Raw genomic sequence first — 22,299 nt, 5'->3', positions numbered from 1 at the left:
ACTACATTCATCTCAAACCTGTTTCCATTGGAAAGAGTTCCAAGCTTTTTCAATTATTTTAATTGATCCCTCATACTTGGCTCTACTCTTTCCTTGTCTACCTCTACAGAAACATGTACAATCCTCCTGAAATGAAGCAGATAACTACTTAACTGCTTTCCCATGGGAAAGATAATGCCATTGTTTTGACTGACTATATTAAAACTTGATCTTTTGATTCACTCTTAGTACTGCCTACGTTAGTTTCCTAGAACTGCTGAAACAAATACTACAAACCAAGTGACTTAAAGCAACAGAAGCATATTGTCTCACAATTCTGAGGAGTAGAAGGCTAAAATTCAAAGTATAAGCTCCCTCTGAAATCCTCAGGAGGTATCTTTCTACTCTATTATTCACTTTTAGTCATTTCTCTATTCATCTTTGGCATTCCTTCACTAGCATATGATTTTCTCTCCTCCATCTTTATGTGCTCTCTACATATAGCTGTCTTCACATGGGGGCGGGGTAGTCTTCTTTTCAGTACACCCACCATATTACAGTAAGTCTTCCATTATGAAACCACTGCATTATGACTTCAACTAATTACCTATTCAATTAGTATATTTATAAATATGAGTGTATTCTGTGGTAATACAGAATTCGACATATCCCAAGAACATACACCAACCCATCACTTGTCATTTGATTTGTCCATATTGACTGTCTGCCTCTGAACAAAGTAGCTAAAGCTCCTCAAATCCTCAGCCACCTTTTATCTTCTATACTGTGAAGAAAATATCCTCCCTTCTTCATCCCTGGGACCAAAGGAGCCAACTCTGGTTTTACTTTTTCTGTTTCCAAACAGGTTCATCCTTACCTAACTACTTCCTCTCTCACACACATGAATAAATGCCAGCAGCTCTTTATAAAGCCCTTATTCTTGTCTTAATTATTCATTATTCTTATTCATCATTTTCTGTCTTTTCTCTCTCCTGCAGTTTTATTTGTTCAGCCAATAAGTGTTTCCTTCTTAATGGTGAGAGTCTTGATCCTGACTTTCCATGTAGTTAACATCACAGCTCCTTCTTTCTTATTGACAAACTCTTTCCAACTCCTTCCCAACCTATTCAATTCTCAGTCAATAATTATCTATATTTTATATCTTTCAATAGGTTCTCTTTCAGCCAATAACTTCACACTTCCTCAAATAATAACACTTCATAGATCTCCACTATAAAAAACTAAAGCACGCCGAGGGGCGTGTGCACTTGCGGGCTCTCCGGGCAGCTCTGTATCACCACCCGCGTTCGGTGCACTGGAACTGCTGTGTGTGCTGTCAGTCAAGGGCAGGCGACGGAAGGAAGAAGGCCAAATTGGTTGCTCGTTCAGTTTATTTCATTCTCTCTCTCTGTTTCTCTCCCAACTCTCGATCTCTCTCAGGATCTCTGGATCTGTCCCCATCCCACTCACAGCCTAGTTAAATCCCCCCAGCATGAGGGGGTTGGGGCATATACATAGGTGTGGTCACAATCAATAAGGTAGGGTTCCTTTCCCTCAGGGGATGCTTCTCCTAGAACTGATTCTCTTTCAGCAGGAGGACCCACCCAAGGGCAGAGTCCCATGAGTGTGTTTCTCCTCTCTTCATCCAGCAAACATATAAGCATTCATAATATTAATCATTTTGTATGGACACAATAAGAGATGCATTAAAGCTTATAGAATTGCTCTCCTGGGGCCATCTCGATCTCAGACTACAGTGCTCAGGCCAGATCAGTCTTTCCTATCCCTAGCAGGGTCCTAGTCTCGTCATTACTTTTGGATCATGACAGCATTTGTCTGTGATCAAGCTCTTAACTTATAGTTAAGAATTAGGCACTTTGGCCAGGCCCATCTCGATGCCAAGGTAGCACATAACTCACCGCTTGCTCTGGATCCATCCCGCCCCTCATCAGGACCGTGCTTTTGGGGTGTTAGGAACTAAGGGCAACTGAGGCTTAAGTGGAGAAAGCAGATGCCCAGGAATGAATAATATTTGAAGCCAATTAAGTCCCAAGTTACAAAAGCATAATATTGTCTTCTTGTGTCTATACAAAAAGGACATTGCTTTAAAGTAAATTATTCAAAAGGCACAAGAAGTGGAGAAAGGCAATATTATAATATTCAGTATCCTAGGAAGGTCTAACCTTACAAATTAGCAAAGTCAGATTAGGTGAAAACGGATTAACTATTTTGGGGAAGAGAGCATAGAGAAGTGATTACAGCTAAACAAAGTGATGGGAGTGACTCGGGAACACCTTGATGGGTGTGACTGGGGTAAGCCTAAACTCGGGATGAGCTCCTTGAGGCAAGGGGGGAAAGGACAAAGTAATGTCATCCTACACTCCACTATGTGTTATCCTTAAGAAGCTCACAATACCCTCCTTTGTCTCCATGTCTCCATGGTGACTAAATCCTCACTTTTTTTGAAATCCTATCTGTAATACAGTAAATATTTTTTGGGGAGGCCATACCTGTCAGTTTTCAGGGCTTACTCCTGGCTCTATGCTCGGGGATCATTCCTTTCAGGGCAAAGGAAACCATATGGGGTGTGGAGGATTGAACCCAGGTCTGCCACATGCAAGGCAAGCACCTTACCCACTTTACTCTCTGTCTAGTCCCAATGCAGAAATTCTTTAGGCCTTTGGTAGTTCTTATTTTCCATGAGGTCAAAAACATTTTCATAATAATACTAAGAAATTTCTCATCATTTCAGTTTTGTTGATAGTTACTAATGCCATCTAATACTAAAGCACAGTAGGTATAAATGATGATTTAAATAGTGATTAAAACTGCTGGAACTTTGATTCAAGGAGATATGAATCTGGGGGCTGGAGAGATAGTACAGTAGGTAGAACACTTGCCCTTTATGCAGGCAATGCAGGTTCAATCTCCAACATCCCATATGGTCCCTGTAAAACAGCTAGGAGAAATTCCTGAGTGCTGAGCCAGGAGTAATCCCTGAGCATCATTGGCGGTGGCCTCCCAAACAATAGACAAAATATTTATGTGACTTTAAAATGCTTTTGATAAAGCAGTTAACTATTAATTTCATTAGCCAACTACCCTTGAATAGATGCATATTTTCTAATCTGAATGGCAAAAATTAGATGTATACAAAAACAGTCTGTGAATACCAAAACTTGTTTGACTTGAGAAAACATTCTAAACTGTGCTAAGTTGAAGTAGAAATTCATAGGACACTATTTTTGCTTGAAATAATAACCAAAAATTATAGTTATATAGACTTACATGCTTCACAGATTTTTTCTCAAAAATGAATGAGAGTATTACTTCAAGAAAAATAACTGACTGTGTTTGTTGCCAGTGGTAAATAATGCCCTTTCAAACAAAAATTAGAATTTTGGAAAATATTCATCAATATGTATCTGACAGCTTTCCAGTCTCTGAAAACCTTTGGGTAAAATAAAAGGCAATCCAATTAATGCAGTTGTTTCTCTTGTATAATGAAATATGGAACATTTGGAAAAGTGTCAGGGATCAGGGAATCAGTACTTTTCAGATGACTCAATACCGTTATAGAATCATATTTGGGTAAAAAAATCCATTAAAGGTACCAATTATATGAATGGGGTGAAATGTAATCAAATAAAAATTTTATTCCATTATACTTTTAAACTCAACATTGTTGTACACTTTAAGAAGTTGCCACTTGGCAGTTTTATAAAGTATCAATGAAAAATATTCACAACTATTTGAAAAGCTATTCGAATTATCTTTCCCTTTTCCAACTCCCAGTTTGAGGGATGCCAGCTTTCAGGTTTTCTTTTTATTCACACAACAAAACAGCATGGCATATGGTTAATGTGAGGTCTCAGATATCTTCTCTTAAGTCAAAATTAGATGGACAAAATTTACAACAATGTTAGCCTCACTAATTCTTTTCCTTACTTTGGAAATGTTTTTCATTAAAAGACTTTTTGCTCATAATGGCTTTATTACTATTATTTTAAAATAGATTCATTAAGAAATATTTTAATTTCTCAGTTTCAATTTCCGGCACAGTAAACACTGGTTAGATAAAAACCCACAATGATCTTTAGGAGCCTCTATAATTTTGAAGACTAAAGCAAGATGCTGAAACCAGTGTTTTGAGATCACCACTATAACATTTGGTTAGAACCAGTGGCTATAGTAACTCTGGAGGAAAAGGAAGAATTTATTGGGCATGTGTGGTACCAGACTGGAAGAAATGAACAGCCAGGGGACTACAAAATATAACTGTGGTCCTGGCAGGAGCCTGGCATCAGAATCACACAAGATTTGCTGGAATATCAGTGTGGGACTCCCGCAGTTTGCTCTGTGTGTTACTGTTCTACCTCATGGTGCGTCCAGCAGTTAACTGGGTTCAATCTGCTTCTATCCAATTCTGTCTGATACCCTTGCCTTGGCAAGTGAAATGTTTGTAGTGTCACTAATGGAAAACAAAGAGTGATGGCCAACAAGTCTCCAACTCTTGGCCTGCTGTCACCCACTGTCATGACTACTTCCCACAGGCTTGTGCAGAATACAGACCAAGTAAATGTTAGTTGTTTCTTTTGATTATCGTATGGAGTAAAAACCCTGTCCAGTGAGGTCGGGCTGAGCCCCAGATTTGTGAAATATCTCTTTTTGCCTTGTTGGCCTGAACATCAAAATGACTTCTGTCACTTGCCAAACACAGCTTGATGATGGTAATTGCCTATAGCTCTCTTGGGGAACAGTGCAGAAAAATCTCAGTCATTGATGACATCTGCAAAAATTCACAACTGAGGAAGTATCTTGGCCATCCTTTGTCACCTCTCACTTAAGCCTGACTCTCCAGGTCAAACAGCTATAAACAATTAAAACTCTAGTTGAGTTTTATGTGATATAAAGAAAGTATTTTAAATAAAATATAAAGTGAAAGGCAAGTAATTACGATTCAATGTGAAAGGTTATGACAGGTACTGTCATTGTCCTCATATAAGCCTTTGAACAGAATCAGGAATTAGAACAGCCAAACTGGAAATGAAATAACATCTTACAAGGAAAACGTTAAGATTTTGTCTTAAAATAAATAAATGTGTGTGTGTGTGTGTGTGTGTGTAAAATTCTTTTTGAGGGGCTAGAAAGATAATGCAGCAGGTAAGGCAGTTGCTTTGTATGCTACTGATCCAGATCAAACCCGGTGCCTAGGCCAACTCAAGTAGCCCATATGACTCCCTGAACCCCACCAACCGTGACCCCTGAGTACAGAACCAGAAGTAAACACAGGGCAGTACCATTGTGAGCTACCCACTACCATCTCAGTTTTTGTAAAAAAAAGATTCTACAGAAATAAGGACTTTGAGTCTTTTCTCCCATTCGTGAAATTTTCCACATTTATAAATTACCAGCTGTGATTTGACCAGCTGAGAGAATTCTCACTGTGAGCAACCAGAAGGTATGTAGTTACCAGAATTCCTGCTTAGAAGCCAGTGTTGTTGGGAAAAAATTCCTAATGCACACCTTTAAAGTGATTGATAGCTGAGGCTCCAAGCCTAGAAGTTACTAGTTATTGATCCGAAGTATGAGGAATGAAGAAACTCCCCAAGGAATGGACAGAAAGTGATTCTTGTTTTGCTTTTAATAAGGAAAGTGCAATAAGGATAGAGGGCCTGAAACATTGAAAAATAACCTTTCAAGTCTTCAAATGTTAAGAAGCTTTTTTAAAAAAAGCTTAATTGTATTGCATTTTAAGGGTTCTGGACTGGATGGACATGCTGTTAAAAAGAGAAAGTATGAGCATACACAGGATTCAAAAAAGGAAAGGACTGTGGGGGATCACATCCCTAGAACCTCAGAAATGGGCAGCAACATTTGGAAGGATCATAAGCCATGGACTTGAGAATCTAAATTCCAAAAATTCAGGAAGTCCTTCCCTGACATCTCAGGGCAGTGATTTTACTAGTGATTTTACACAAGCCTTGGGTGTGCTGTCCATCTAATGCTATTATTATTATTATTATTACTACTGGTTTGGGGCCCACATCAGATGGTACTCGGGCACTGCTCAGAGTTACTCCTGGTAGTGCTTGGGAGACCATATCTCATATCACATATTGAACTAGAGACAGTTGTATACAAGGCAAGTCACTTAAGCCCTTACTACTCTCCTAGTCCACTGCTCTTTTTAGTTAACCATCTTTCGCTCCCAATATGATAGCATAATCTTTAATGTTGTTGGCAGCCTCTCGTATTCAGGATCATTGGGACTTTGACCTGACCCTGGGTCTGCTACGAACTGTTCTTATTATTATTATGGGCAGATCTTATCTCTCAAACCCTCAGGGTCTTGATTTGTAAAGTGAAGTAAGAAGGGAAAGTTTGAGTGAATCACCTTTTAGATCCATTCTAAATCAAAATTTAATGAAACTTGCAGGAAAGGTGCTTGTCTTGCTTGGGTTTGATCCCCTGGACTGCATATGAGCCCCACCAGTAGTTAATTTATCCCTGAGCTCAGAATCAGGAATAAGCCTTAAGCACTCCAGTTCCTCTCCCCATGCAGAAAAAGTGGCCAGACAGATGATATTAGTATTTTAAAACTTTCCTTACACATCTTTTAGAAGTTTTCTCATATTTGTATCCTGAGTCTGCCTGTCATATAGGATGCTTAAATCATGGATGGCCAAAACAGAAGTATCCATTTCTGTGTCCTTCTAAAACATAGAAGCCACCCTTGTACAAAATGACCATTTAATTATATTTGAGTTGCAATTTTCACTAACTAAAAAAAATGTTTCATGATAAGTTTGTAGTGTGATCAGCTTAGTTATGGTATAGTACTAAAATTATCCCCAAAACTTAGTGATTCGATGCATTAAAGGAGGATTTTTCCCTTTGCAGGGTAATAAGATGGGGTGAGAAATAGGAGCCAGCCCAAGGGAAATGTTGCTTCTGACTGCCGTGTCATCTCGAACACATGGCATCATTAAAGAAAAAGTCTGAAAAGTTTCACAAGGAATTTTTCCTACCTCCTTACTAATTTCATTGACCAGAACTAACCACTGAGTGCTGCCTAATTAGAAGGATAAGGCAGTGTGGTTCCTATTCTTTTCTCCGTTTTTTTGCTTCTTATATCATTAGGCAAGAAAATTGTCTCCAGATAGATAATCATTAATAAAGTCTATAATATTTGAAGATTATGGATTTTTTGAGTTATAAGATAATTATGATTCTCTCATCCCAGGAAATACATTTATTCTCTATCTTTTTATACATGTATATACATGTATAATAAATATATGAACCTATGACATTTTGCATATTTTCAGGCTTTTGTTCTATTTCGAAGCCAATTTATTGGTCTTCTACATATTTCGGGACTCTCATTATTCTTTGATTTTGTTAGCATGTTTAGCAAATACAAAGATAAAGTGATAAAAAAATTATATGTGAGCAATATACTACTTTAATTTATATGAAGAATGACCTGTTTGTTTACTTGGATATTTGATTTGTCAGATTTGGCTTCATTCTCAAGACCAATGGATTTTCATCTGTTTGTTTTTATCAGGAAAAGTTTGAGGGACTGTTCCGGACTTATGATGACTGTGTGACATTTCAGCTATTTAAGAGTTTCCGACGTGTGCGAATTAACTTCAGCAACCCCAAATCTGCAGCCCGAGCCAGGATAGAGCTTCATGAAACTCAGTTCAGAGGCAAAAAATTGAAACTCTACTTTGCACAGGTAAAGTGACTCCACACTTATTCCTTTGCCTTAATTTATTTATTGTCTTTTAAAGATGTAAGTGGGCCCTTTCTACATTCAAGTTGGTTTGCAGACTAGAGTTAGTTCACAGAGGAACAAACTTTATAATAATTCCCAGGCAGGAGAAGCAGAGCATCAGGCCCTGGGGCAGACTGGGGGATTGATATCCTGAGCTCTAATCTGGGACTACAGAGGGCTGCATTTTCCTCATTTGGAAGATGGAAATGGTGATATTAACCCATATTATTGTTATAATATTAACATGAATTGTTATGTATTAAAAAGCCCAGAATTTCATGACTTCATCTCTCCTAACAGCTGCATAGTATTCCACTGTGTAGATGTACCAAAGTTTCTTGAAATTTGCTTATAAATGGATAGATATAGAGAGTATCATGCTAAGTGAAATGAGTCAGAAAGAGAGGAACAGACAGAGAGGGACTGCACTCATTTGTGGAGTATAGAAGAACATCACGAGGCTGACACCCAAAGACGGTAGATACAAGGGCCAGGGGGATTGCCCCATAGCTGGAAGCCTGCTTCATGAGCGGAGGGGAGAAGGCAGATGCAATACAGAAGGGATCACTAAGAAAATGATGGCTGGAGGAACCAGTTGGGATGGGAGATGTGTGCCGAAAGTAGATAATGGACCAAACATGATGACCTCTCAGTGTCTCTGTTGCAAGCCATGATGCCCAAAAGTAGAGAGAGAGTATGGGGAATAATGTTTGCCATAGAGGTAGGGTGAGGGTGGGAAAGGGGGGGTATACCCGGGATATTGGTGGTGGGGAATGTGCACTGGTGGGGGGGATGGGTGTTTGATCATTTCATGATTGTAACCCAAACAGGAAAGCTTGTAACCATCTCACTAAAATTTTTTGATTCAGTAAAATAAAGCCCAGAAATTGGTGATGAATTTTGTTTGATGCTATGGGGATCATCCCCAGCAGTGTTCTGAGGCCAGCCATGCATGTATGTGAAACTTGAGTCTAGAGTATCATTACATGCAAGTATGTGCTCTGCTACTTGAGACACATCTCTGGTCCTCTGAAGCCTAGTGTTTGGTAAAATCACTGTGAATGTCAGCTATTAATTGCAATAAAAATGCTCTTTCAAATCTATGCCTAACCTTCCTGGCAGCAGTATGATTAAAATTTTAAATATTACATAGTTTTTGTAAACTGTATATCTTTCAATTGATTCATATTCATGATAAAATTTGTAGGAAAATAACTTGTATATTTTCAAGAAAATAAAACACAAAATAAAGTTTGTGTTTTATTTCACCCAAAAGTAATGTCTGACTATTCCCTCAAATTTTTTATGTATATGTCACTATATATGTATATACATATGTACCTATAAGTATGCATATATATGTGTATATATGTCACTTTTAGTAACCTATTACATGATTTAGAAAACATGAATAAGCAAAATGACCTAATGATAAGTGAAATTAGCAGTGAAAAAGACATAGGCTGCATGATTTGATTTATATGAATTATATAAAATAGTCAAATTCATGGACTGGACCGATAGCACAGTAGGTAGGGCATTTGCCTTGCACGCAGCAGACCCAGGTTCGATTCCTCCATCCCTCTCAGAGAGCTCGGCAAGCTACCAAGAGTATCTCGCTCGCATGACAGAGCCTGGCAAGCTATCTGTGTTGAAATGCCAAACACAGTAACAAGTCTCACAATGGAGATGTTACTGGTGCCCACTTGAGCAAATCGATGAACAATGGGATGACAGTGCTACAGTCAAATTCATATAAAAGAACTAAGAGCTAAGAGAGAGGGGGAACCTCTGTTGAGAAAATTAGTTACTAATAAATTATCAAACAGTTTTGATTAAGCAAGACAAACTAGCTTTAGAGGTCTGCGGTACAGCATTGTACCTGTGTCAATAATAATATTTTACACACTTTAAAATTGGTGAGAGTTGAACATGTTAAATATTCTAACCAAAATAAAATAAAATAGAGGGCTCTGAAAGATAATGTAGCAGGTAGGGTATTTTCCTTACATGTAGCCAACCTGGGTTCCATCCCAGCATCCCACATGGTCCCCAAGGACTACCAGGATTGATTCCTGAGTGCAGAGCTAGGAGTAAGCCATGAGCACTGCCAGGTGTGGCAAAAAAATAAAACAAAATAGAAACTGAGATAGTTGTAAAACTAAAGCATTAGTAACCAGTGCTCAAACCCGGACTCTGCTGGGTCCAAGCTGGGGGGTGGTACAAAAAGTGAATGACCAGTAGAGAGATGGTTTAGACAGAGCAAAGTCAGTTTATTGAAAGAGTCCACTCGTCAGATTGACACAGTGGAGACCTCACAGAGAGACCTAGTATTTTTAGGGGACACATTTTATCTGTGTTGCTTCAGGAGTGGAAAGATTCTGCTTTCCTTCTGTTCTGGAAGGGGGTGAGCAGGAGACATATTTCCAATTTGGGGAGGAAGTAAATTGTATTTAAAATATTCTAAGCCAATCACATAAAATGATACACAAACAATAATTTGGACCAGCTATGAAATGTTCTAAGTCAACCATAGAGAGATAATAGAATGTACGTAGAATAAGCTGATCCCACAAAGGGAGCAGTGTGGTCAATTCTAGGAATTTGGGTAGCAAAGGCAGAGAATGTATGTCTTGCTGGACACCTGATATTGATAAGGCAGAGGTGCCTAGGCCAGTTCTAGGAACTGTGGGCAGAGTGGAGCAATGGTGGTCCTCCCGAGCCTTCTGGGCACAGCTGATTATCTTTTCGAGGAGAGTTTCCACCTACCAAGCCATTGAAATGGGGACATATACTAGGCATCTTTTTTAGGGGACTTTTGTTAGACCACTTCAGGGACTGTGGCTGGAGAAATAGTTCGAGGGTTAAAGTTCTTGCCTTTCAATCATGAGCACCACATGGCCTCGAAAGCACAGAGCCAGGATAGCCCCCAGCACTGCTACATGTGGCCTAACCCAGCTTACCCCCAAAGTAAACAAGGAACAGACTTAGACTTGGTCTCATTCCCAAAAAGGAAATCCCACACTGCTACTGACTTGTGTGACAAAAATGCAAATTTCGTTTTCTTCACCTCTTAAGGAATCCCACATGGTTCCTTTGAAAGTTAAACAGTTGAACCAGTGATTCTTTTGCTACTTGTATATCTTAAAATAATTGACAACAGATTCAAATAAACACAACTACACACTTAGGTATAGCAGCTCTCCTTTCAGAAGATGGAAACAACCCAAATGTCTATCAGTGGATGAGTTTGCACTGTTAGCACTATTGTCCCGTTGTTCATCGATTTGCTCCATCGGTGGATGCTCACAACATCTCCATTGTGAGACTTGTTACTATTTTTGGCATATCAAATATGCCACCGGTAGCTTGCCAGGTTCTGCCATGCGGGCAGGATACTCTTGGTAGTTTGTCAGGCTCTCCGAGGGGGAGGGAGGAATTGAACCCAGGTCAGCCGTGTGCAAGGCAAACGCCCTACCTGCTGTGCTATTGCTCCAGTCCAGTGGATGAGTAAACTAGTTTATCTATCCACTAGAATATTATTCAGCCACCAAAAAAAAAAAAATCCAAGTACTGATACACTATAACATAGATGAACCTTGAAAACAGTACACTGAATAAAGGAAGTTAAATATAAAAAGTCATATAGTCTTTTGTTTCCATTTGTATTAAATATCTACAGGAGGTAAAACCATAGAGAAGGAAAGTAGGTTAGTTGTCAAAGTCTGACTTCTGGCAGAAATGATTATAGCCTTTTGATACTTTGTATTTAGATAGTAGTGGTGAGTAAATTGGTAATAAATTACACTTTAAAATGGTAAATGCCACGTTATGTGATTATCACAGAGAAAATAAGAGAGAAAAAGAAAGGCAGGGAGGAGGAGCTGGGAACAGAGACACAGTGGGTTGAGGGGGGAGGCGGAGTAAGCACCAGTAGCACCTGGAAACTTGTTAGCAAAGCAAATTCTCAGGTCTTACCCCAAATCTGCTGACTCAGAAACTTCAGGAGTGGGATTCAGCAATTTGTGTTTTAGTACCTTGTCAGGTAATTGTGATACATGCTAAAGACAGAGGCTCACAATTTAAAGAATTAAATAAGATAATTGAGCACATCGGGTGGGGTAAGTAGTAATTATTATTATAATCTGGTTCATCATCGGTTCATTTGTCACAGGATAAAAGTGAGACTCTGGGACAGAGGGATAGTATAGTTTGAGGTACTTGTCTTGCATGCAGCTGCCCCTGATCTCCTGCATCACATAGTTCCCTCAAGAACCACCAGGAGAGACAACTCCCCACCACCACCACCACCCGCACAGCTCAGAGCCATGAGAATCCCCCTTGTGTGTGGCCTAGAAGGTGAGACTGGCTTAATACACCAGCATGGCATAGCTGAGACCATGATGAATAATGTTTCTTTTTCTATCCTGTTTTACAGGTTCAGACCCCAGAGACAGATGGAGACAAACTGCATTTGGCTCCCCCACAGCCTGCCAAGCAATTTCTCATCTCACCCCCTGCATCTCCTCCTGTTGGCTGGCAGCCCATCAGCGATGCCACCCCAGTTCTCAACTATGACCTTCTCTATGCTGTGGCCAAACTAGGACCAGGTGAGCTGGATGACCCTTTAAGAACAAAGCAATGACTGGTCCGATGGTAGTGGGTTATCAGAACTTATTAACACTAGGATCACTAAAGTTGTTATTCTACCCACCCCACCCCCCCACCACACACACACACACACACACACACACACACACACACACAACACACACACTGCTGAATTTGACTGGCTTAAAAAAAAAAAAAACGAACAAAGCAAAACATTTATCAGCACCTAGGAAGGTCATTATAGATTAACCACCTTGGAATCTTCAGTTCCCAGTAACGTCTCCATTTCTAGTAGATTGATTGTTCTATGTGGAGAATGGGAGGAGCAATGAATGAAATGACAAGCTCTGTACCTGTTTAAAGCACTTCAGGAATTGATACTCATATTGTCTCGGGCCATGCAACTTCTGGATTGCAGTGTAGCTATTTTAAGATTGTAAAGAGCTTCCTAATTCTTAATGGATTTCTCTCTGTTCCACAAGAAATTTGTCTTCCCAGAATAAACTAAAGGAACTCTACCATTTGTCACAGGGTTTCTGCTATAATCCTATTCTACTGCTAGCACAGATATGCCCAGAAAACTTCTATTGCAGTACATTCATTCTGTCCTCCAAAGGGAAGTGTCTAAAGTCCTCAAGAACTGGTCACAAGAGGCTTTAACTTCTGAAACATCGGAGGGCCATTTTGTCTGTTGGTGGTATGTGTAGCATGGATGCACTCAGTTTTTACTTAGTCTATTCCTTTGGAGCATGTAACTACCATCACACTTCATTCGTTATTCTTCCTGTGGGTGGATATTTTGGGTTTTTTTCTTGCTGTTACAATTAATGCTATCATTATCAGTCTTCTACAGATCTCTTAGGCACTTGTCCAAAATCATCTTTACATGTTTTGCCCAGAGGTATATTATATTTTTCAATTTCTGAAGATGCTTTTACCTTATTTGCCAAGGCACTTTTGCCATATTGTATCAGAAGGGGAAATAGTGGGAAGTCATGGGATTAGGTGGTTCTGAATTAGCACTTAGGTTTTAATTCATTTTAAGGACTAAACTGAGTCTGTCTGCTGGTGGTTTTTCCATGGGGGTGGGTGCTTAAATAGATCATCCAGATGCTCTCAACACAAGCTAAGTCTTGTAAATCATTTCCCAGATTAATTTGGGATACTTCAGGACAAGGCAACACACTCCAACAGACCCTATAAAATCAAGGAGCATGAAGCCACCAGTATTATTCCCCAGAAAGGGTATTAACAGCCCTTTTGAACGTCTTGTTTGGGGCCAGCAAATGAAGCTCTTCATAATCACTTGTTTAAGGAATCTCAAAGTTATTGGCCAACCTGCATTTTACAAGAGTGTAAACTGAGGCTCTGGGAGGGGGAATGACCTAGTAGTGACAGTTAAGATGTGCAGTGCCATAATGCACTTCTCTTCCTATTCACTATTTCTAGATTGCAGTTCAGTAATGCAGTGCTCTTCCTACTTCACTGCTTATAGATGAGTCCCGGCCTACATTAGACATTCTGCCATTACGTCTCTAATGTACTTCTTAGACTGTAATCTAGGAGATGAAGATGACATTTTCCTTCTGACTGGGAAAGGAATCCATGACTAGACAGTGTTCACCAAGCAAGAGGCAAGCAGAGTATGAAAGCAAATCTCAGCACTAACAATTCGGTGGGTACTTGGTGGGTACTTCCGGGACGTGTGTGACCCCAGACTGACAGAGGCAGATAGGAAAGATTGAATGGAAGTTGAACTTCAGCGGGGATATTCACAGACCCTGGCACAAAGGACCCAGGAAAGAAGAAGGAAATGGAATATTCTTAAAGAGAGTAAAAAAAAATGGTTCATTTTAGAATTGTAAATATCTTCCAACTATGTTTTAAAAGTGTGCCTGGAACTGGATTGTGCTGCTGACCTATGAGTATCTCCCTTTCAGATCAAATACATGTACTGTCTACTATTTTTTTTTAACTTTGTATTAGCGCTTCTTTTTTACTTTTTTAATTGAATCACCATGATATATAGTTACAAAGCTGTTCATGGTCAGGTTTCAGTCATTTATACTCCAACACCCATCCCTCCACCAGTGCACATTTCCTGCCACCAGTGGTCCCCCCCACACACACCACGTTCCAGCCTGTCTCTATGACAGGGACTTTCCTACTTTCTGTCTCTGTCTCTCTCTGTGTCTCTGTCTGTGTCTCTCACTGTCTCTCTTTCTTATCTACTATTTTCAAGTGCTCTTCTCTGTGAGATAGAAACTATTACTGATGGAATTTACCCTAGATAACAGAGCTGGTTGGTCAATGCTTCACTCTTCTTTTTTTCCCCCCCTTTTTTGGGTCACACCAGCATGGCACAGGGGTACTCCTGTCTCTGCACCCAGGAATTATTCCTGTCAGTGCTCGGGGGACCATATGGGATGCTGGGAATGCAAGGCAAACACCCTACCCACTGTGCTATCACTCCAGCCCCATTGCTTCACTCTTCTGTGTCTATAATCAGCTATTCTAGTGGCCTTCTATTAAAGATACTGACTCTCTTGGTTAACTTTAGGCCTGCTATGCTATGTCATGAGCAAAATGGTCATTTTAATTCTGAATTGGCAGTTTAGTCGAACACCACTCTAGCTTCCAGAAAGCCCGATCCAAGCCTGGTTAGTGTGCAAAAGAAAACCTATGTGTGAGTGACTGTGAAGGGTCTCATGCTTTTCAATGATCTTTGATACTGAATTCCATGAAATACTTGCAACTGTGATGTATTTTCTGGAGTATCTTTCTCTCTTCATCTCTTGCCAACAATTTGAGGCTGTTTCTCTTTATTTGGTTATTCATGGGTCCATTTCCTATGTCCTGGTAGCTTCTTTACCTGACACAGATGAATTATTTGTATGCAGTAATTGAAGTAAGAATATCATCAAGGTCATGTTAGAGGCCCAGTCTCTTCAAATTTTTTTTCAGCTGCAAGGATAGGGGAACAAGATTCAGCACAGCACCCTCCACATTCACCTCTCTGTCTTCTTCCCTAAACAATGTGCCAAGGCAAAGAATTGTTCCTGTTCCCTGCACTTTTCACAAATGTTCACTTCTCCTTACTGGAATTTTCTGCTTCTGTGCTAACTAACTATACGGTGTTGTTTGTTTGTTTGTTTGTTTGTTTGTTTCTTTGTTTATTTGTTTGGGGGCTATACCCAGTGGTGTTCAGGGTCCACTTCTGGCCCAGTGCTCGGAGGTTGCTCTGTGCAATACGTGGAAGAGCATGTGGTGCCAGGGACTAAATCCAGACTTCCTTCATACAAAGCATGCACTCAGTCCTTTGAGTTAACTCTCTGCTCCTACTTTTTTGAGGAGAGAATGAATGTTTTATTCATTTTCTATTCCAGTCCCTGATAACACCTTGTACATAGTAGATGGTCAATAAATATTGGATGGGATGCGTGAATTAATGTTATTAGCCTGTCCACAGATAATTTCTTCACCAGCAAATTGTTGCTTTCTTATGATTTTAAACAGACTGAGTCAGACTGTACTAAATTAATATTTTCTCAACAAGAGGACTTTCAGCATTTCTATCAGGAAAAAAATAATGATTTCATAAAATTCATTTTTAATCCTTAGGCAGAATCATTTCAGTAACAAATTGTAATGCCTTCCATGTTAATGGATGACTACCCCAGTTCCAGAAGTACAGAAACAAATTAGAATGAAAGCAGACAAAAACCAATTCAAATGATCAAAGGATTGGAGTTTTGCTTCAGAGAAGTGACTAATAATATTAAAGTGGTAGAACTGAGTGCCTGGGAAGAGATGCCAAAATGCTAAGATGCTGAGAAACAGTCTAAAGAAAGTACAATAGGTAGCACAAGATGGCATCCAGACTAGGGCTCCTGCCTGCCTTATGGGATCTTTAACACAACTAACTTCCCACAGAAGGTGTGTCATGGTGACATAAGGACCCATTCCCAGAAGGACAATGTGCACATAGACCTGAGCTCAGACAAGCAGGGATAAATCAGTTTCTCTCTCTCTTTCTCTCTCTCTCTCTCTCTCTCTCTCTCTCTCTCTCTCTCTCTCTCTCTCTCTCTCTCTCTCTCTCTCTACCTCTCTACTCCCCCGCCCCCGTCTTCTCTCTCTGTATATATCTCTCTCTACCTCTGTGTCTCTCTCTTTCTCTGTCTCTCTGTATCTCTCTGTCTCTGTCTCTCGGTCTCTTTATGTGTGTATGGTGAGGAACTTGAAACCATGAACCACTGAGCTCCATCCAGGATACCGTGTCTCTGTTTTTAAAAATATTAACAATGAGATGTCATAACAACATAGCTCATCCCAATGAGAATGCCCCATGTAAAAAAAGATCAGAAGCAACAAGTGCTGGTGAGAGTCAGTATAAAGGAACCCTCATTGTTAGTGATTTTGTCAGTGATTTGCCCTCTAGGGACGACAGTATGGAGAATTCTCAAATAATTAAAAATCAAATGTTATATAGCACTTGCACTCAAAAGCATCTATTTGAAAAGTAAAAACACTAAATCAAAAAGATATATGCATATCTATGTTTACTGCAGCATTGTTTATAATAGCCAAGATCTAGAAACAACCATGTGCCAATGACAGAAAGAATCCTAAAAATTTTGTTGGGAGCATTTTGTTAGGGGCACCAAACTCTGATGGTGAGTTTGGTATGATAAGTCTGTACTCCAGAACATTTAAACTTTTCCACTTTTATCCATTAATGTTACCTCAATGTAAAAAATAAATTTAATAATTTTTTTAAAAAGTAATGTGGGTGACCCTCTTCCAGAGAGGGACAACTCATGCCCCCTAGAACTTTTAGGAGGTCCTGAAACAAACAAGGAGGGAAGAATACAATTATAACAGACCACAGGAAATCCAGACTGTAGAGTTTCCTTGACATGTTTTGAAATCCTTAACAAAGTGTTACAACATGAGATCAGAGTTACACGTACCTAAAGAAGAAGGATTGGAGCTATAGCACAGAGGACTGGAGCGATAGCACAGTGGGTAGGGTGTTTGCCTTGCACGTGGCTGACCCAGGTTTGATTCCTCCATCCCTCTACATTTTTTTTTTCTGCTAATCGGCACCCACTGAAACAATCACCCCTTAAGTCCTTCTAATTAGTTTCCTGTAAGGTCCAGTATCACCCTATGCAGAATTACTCTTCCTCTGCTCTACCTAAGGGCTATTATGGGCTCTATAAAGCAGAGGATTCCAACAATTATATTAGCATCATGCTTTATAGAAGCCCGCCGTTTAACAGTGACCTATATAAAGTAAAATGAACTTTAACATGATACATGGAATTAATCAACTACTTATTTTTATTTCTTATGGTCTATTTTTTCTGATTCCAGAAAGGGCATAATTATGTGGGGGGTTTTGGCTTGGGTTTTTTCTTTTTTTTTTTTTTTTTGGTTGTTTGGTTGTTTGTTTGTGTTTTTTTCCACATGAAACAAAATAGCAGAAACAAAGGTGCAGCCCAGCAAAATTACTGATCTATTCCCATCAGCTAAAATGGTAAAATAGAGATGTTTCAGGAACTAAATGGGTGGTACCTCCAAGGTGGGATGTGAAATGCCTGCCTTTATTTTGCTCTCAAGATGGCTTTGGAAGGTCATATTCATTGTCACCTGAAAATGCCTGCAGGGAGCGATATGAAAAGTCATTGTCTAGTCCCTTTTTTCCTCCTGCTATTTTTGGCTCTTGTTAGGAAGATCAATTTTAGTTAACTGCAGAGGAGGGCTTAAAATGGTGCTCAAGTTTCAAGTTGCCTACATCTGCTATATTTAGATATTTTTCCAAAATCTTCTGCATCAAAACATGTCATAATAAAGCAATTTTGCTGTTTTGCTGCTTGGTATACATTGTGTCCCCAAAATGGAAAATACATTTCATCAATTCATGTACCTTAGAAAGGAAAAACATTTTCTATTCCAGGCTCATTGATTCAAAGATACAGAAAATTCTGGTTTTAAGACATAAACATCTTTATTTGGAGTACAAGTGCTATGACTATTATATAAGCTTCAGTTCTTGTTCAACAATTGCAATTTTCTGATCCCAGATAGGAAAAGGAAATAACACATCCAACCTCCAGTGTTCCAAATAGAGCTCTCTCTACACACCACTGCGCCCCTCCCCTCAGAGACTCAGAGTCTTGATTCTAGAACACAGACTCATAATGTTCCATCTTCTTTCAAAGAAATTTTTCTGCCAAAAAATTAAATGGAAATAGCTTTTCTTAGCACATTTCCAAAATTATCTTAATCACTGTTGAGTGAGAAAATACTACTTTTACTATTTCACACATAAAACATGCACATTGTAGAAAACTGGGAAGGATGTGGGACTGAAAATATAGGAGGGTAGGTGGGTGGGCGTGGGCACGTGTGCAGGGCTTGAAGACTGGTTCTCATTCCTTGATTCACCTGCGCAGACTACCAGTACCCATGAAGTCCTTTTGGTCATGACTCAGGAGAGAATTCTGTCTTGGAAGCAAACTTGTATTGAAATTGATCTCTTCTTATGACTGTTAGAGAAGTATTCTCTTGCCTCTGTCTCTCAGTTCCCACACTTCCATCTTAATCTAAGACCCCTTTCAATTTTCTCACTTTGATTTGGGCGAAGACTGAGAATGGTTGATGAAGAGAAAGAATCCCAGTAAGTCAGGTGGACAACATTTTTTTAAATGGACACACTTGGGCAAGAATATGGGATGCAGCTGAAATGTCTTTTCCATAGCACCTCAATCACATTAACTTTGGTTTGCTTCCGTTTGCTTTTGGCTTTGGGACCAAATCTCGGTGTTCAAGGCTTATTCCTAGCTCTGCACTCAGGGATCACTCCTGGCAAGGCTCAGGGGACCCTGTGAGGTACTAGAGAAGTGCCCTACCCACTATACCATCTCTCCAGCCCCCTCATCCCCCACCACCACATTCTTCAATGTCAGGATTGCTATGAAGGTCACCCTTTGGCACTCAGGACACTCCTGTGGAAACCTTGCTCTGTTTGTGGTTACTGAACCCCTTACCTTGCCCTTCTGCTTTGTTTTTCTCCCAGTGGTAACTTCTTAACAATTGCAAGAAAGTAAGAATCATGTAATACAGGAGGGCACAAGGGACACTTCACCCAATCCCTGGCACATAGTAACAATTCGATTCTTCTTGGGTGTGTGATCATTTGGATCCAAAGAGGATTGTCTAGCCATACGTCCTCTAAGCCATGTTCCCTCTGCCATTACATGAATTAAGTTCCCTTACTGTCCCTGGAATGGTTTGGTCTTCCAGCCAGGAATAACATGTGTGTGTCCTTTGTTCAGGTGGAGGTTATTCCTATGAGCTGTTCTCTGAACTGCCAATAAAATATTAGGGTGGTTCTATTCTTTGCTTTATGCTCTGTCACTCAGGCTTAGAGGACATTTTTTTATAGAAGCAGCTGTTACACCAAGGAATCAGGCCAGACCTGCTTTTCAGCGGCTGTTCTCGTTCTCGAGTCTCCCTGCAGCTTTTGTTTCCCTTAGATCTCCCAGCGTTCAGTGAAAGCTCATGGAAACACAAAGGAATCAGAGAGGGAAGGCATTTCAGGGACTTTATACTCTAGAAAAATTAATTTTTTATGCTGAATCTCTTTTCTCACTTCTGCTCAGAAAGTAAGTTCTTTCTCCACTCTCAGGTTGATCTTACAGGCAGCTACCAAACACCTCTGATCTGCTAAGTTTCTAATGCTTCGCCTCTTGTTTTGTGACTCTTCAGATGCAGGAGTAGTATTAGTATTGCTTTAAGGATCATTGCAACTCAGGGTGTGTGTTTGGACACGGGCTTTACCTTTAGTTAGCTGTTTGACTTTGAGCAACGTTCATAACCTCTCTGTGCCTCAACTTCCCCAACAGTAAAATTGAATTGTTTTGAGCCCCAAATGAACTCAGCCTGTGAACTGTACATCCATATCTGGACACTGAATGCTCAGTGTGCTTTGTATTTATTGTTAATTGATCTTCATACCATGTATTAGTCTATTACAACTATTAAAATATAAGTGCCCATGTTAAGCTCTTAGCTCAGTATTTCTCAGTGTGAAAGCTGTATTTTGGAATTGATAGCCCACTACATTTCAATACATTTGGTATCTTTCTTTTTTTATTTTGGGCCACACCCAGCAGTGCTTACTCCTGACTCTGAGCTCAGGGATTATTCCTGGCAGGCTTGGGGAGCCACGTGGGGTGCCAGGGATCGAACCTGGGTCTGCCACATGCAAGGTGAGCACTTTACCCACTGAACTATCACTCCAACCCCATATTTGGTATCTCTTTACTTCATTTAAAATAGTCAAAGTTTCTTGAACTTTGGTATATCTACACAATGGAATACTATGCAGCTGTTATAAAAGATGAAGTCATGAAATTTGCATATAAGTGGATCAACATGGAAAGTATCATGTTGAGTGAAATGAGTCAGAAAGAGAGGGATAGACATAGAAAGATCGCATTCATCTGTGGAATGTAAAGTAACAGAATGGGAGACTAACACCCAAGAGTAGTAGAGAAAAGAACCAGGAGTTCTTCCCCACAGCTTGGAAATTAGCCTCACATGCTGGAGAAAAAGGCAGCTGAGATAGAGAAGGGCACACCAAGTAGAGGATGTTGGGATGACCCACTCAGGTTGAAAGATGCATGACGAAAGTAGACTATAGACTGAACATGAAGGCCACTCAATACCTCTATTGCAAACTACAACACCGAAAAAGAGAGAGCAAAAGGGAATGTCCTGCAGTGGTGGGGGTTGGGGTGGGGGTGGTGGGAGGGATACTGGGAATATTGGTGGAGGAGAATGGGCACTGGTGGAGGGATGTAAATAATCACTGTATGACTGAAATGCAAACATGAAAGTTCCTAAGTTTGTGACTGTACCTCACGGTGATTCACTAATAAAATTTTTTTTTAAAAAAGAAAAAAAATATTTATACCCAGCCCAGTTCCTATGACAATCATACCCTTCCCCACTTAAAACAATTCCAATCCCATAGTATTTCCAGACACCTCTAGGAGTATAGGACCCTTGCTTGAGAACTATACTAATTATGCTTTTGCAGTTATCACCTGGTTCTCAAATGTCATAGTTGCCAGAGACATAGAAGCAAGGAACAATATACAGGGCTCAGAGGTATAGTGTGGTAGTGGATATAGGACAGTGAGAGAGCAGGGACAGGAAAGTCACTGGCTCCCTGTCCTTTTTCTGAATCTACACATTTGCACACACGTGTTCGGTGCACACATCCACATGTGTGACTCCAAATTCTTTCCTCTCTTTGGTAAGCTAGGGGAAGAAGTGAAGATTTCTGGTAAATGCTTTACAGTTATATTAAATGGCATATCTTGAAGAAAGTGGGAGAAAGAGAGGGAGTAATAAGTAGGGTGCTTGCCTTGCAAGTAGCCGACCTAGGTTCAATCCCAGGTACCACATACAATCCCTTGAGTACCATGAGGAGTGATCCCTGAGAAAGGAGCCAGGAATGAGGCTCTGAGTGCCACTGAGTGAGGCCACAAAAGCATTACATGAATGAATGAATGAATGAATGAATGGCATGTCTAGATGCAACAAAGGGGTGCAACTTTTCAAAACTTCCTGAGGTTTTTCGCTGTAATTCAATCCTTTGGTTGAGGACCACTTTTCAGCCCTAAACTCAAATATTCCCTGCCAAGACTGAGAGGTAAAGACATAGTAAACACAAACACTGACCCATGTAGCAAGAAATAAATGAGTCAGACCTCACTCCTTCCGAAGTGCTTCCAACATGTCCTCCTGCTTCCCAGTGCCCCAGATGTCAAAGAGTTGGTCCAATGCAGACCCAACTCCACCACGGAAAAGCGAGTCATAAACCAGGAATTGGCAGATTGTGGGCCTTC

General features: G+C 40.0%; 1 protein-coding gene across 3 annotated transcripts in view; it reads left to right on the top strand.

Moving 5' to 3' along the window:
- The window catches only part of RCAN2 (regulator of calcineurin 2), a 339,550-nt gene that overhangs the window by 298,736 nt on the left and 18,515 nt on the right, over positions 1 to 22,299 (top strand). For all 3 annotated transcript variants that reach the window (XM_055134482.1, XM_055134483.1, XM_004605837.2), the window contains 2 exons: positions 7,553 to 7,726; positions 12,204 to 12,375. In XM_055134482.1, coding sequence (XP_054990457.1) covers positions 7,553 to 7,726; positions 12,204 to 12,375 — 346 coding nt within the window. The remainder of the gene's footprint in view (positions 1 to 7,552; positions 7,727 to 12,203; positions 12,376 to 22,299) is intronic.

This window comes from Sorex araneus, chromosome 4, assembly GCF_027595985.1.
Source record: "Sorex araneus isolate mSorAra2 chromosome 4, mSorAra2.pri, whole genome shotgun sequence".
Classification (NCBI taxonomy): domain Eukaryota; kingdom Metazoa; phylum Chordata; class Mammalia; order Eulipotyphla; family Soricidae; genus Sorex; species Sorex araneus.
The sequence above is the reverse complement of the archived record's forward strand: the minus strand, read 5'-3'. Positions and strand labels throughout refer to the sequence as shown.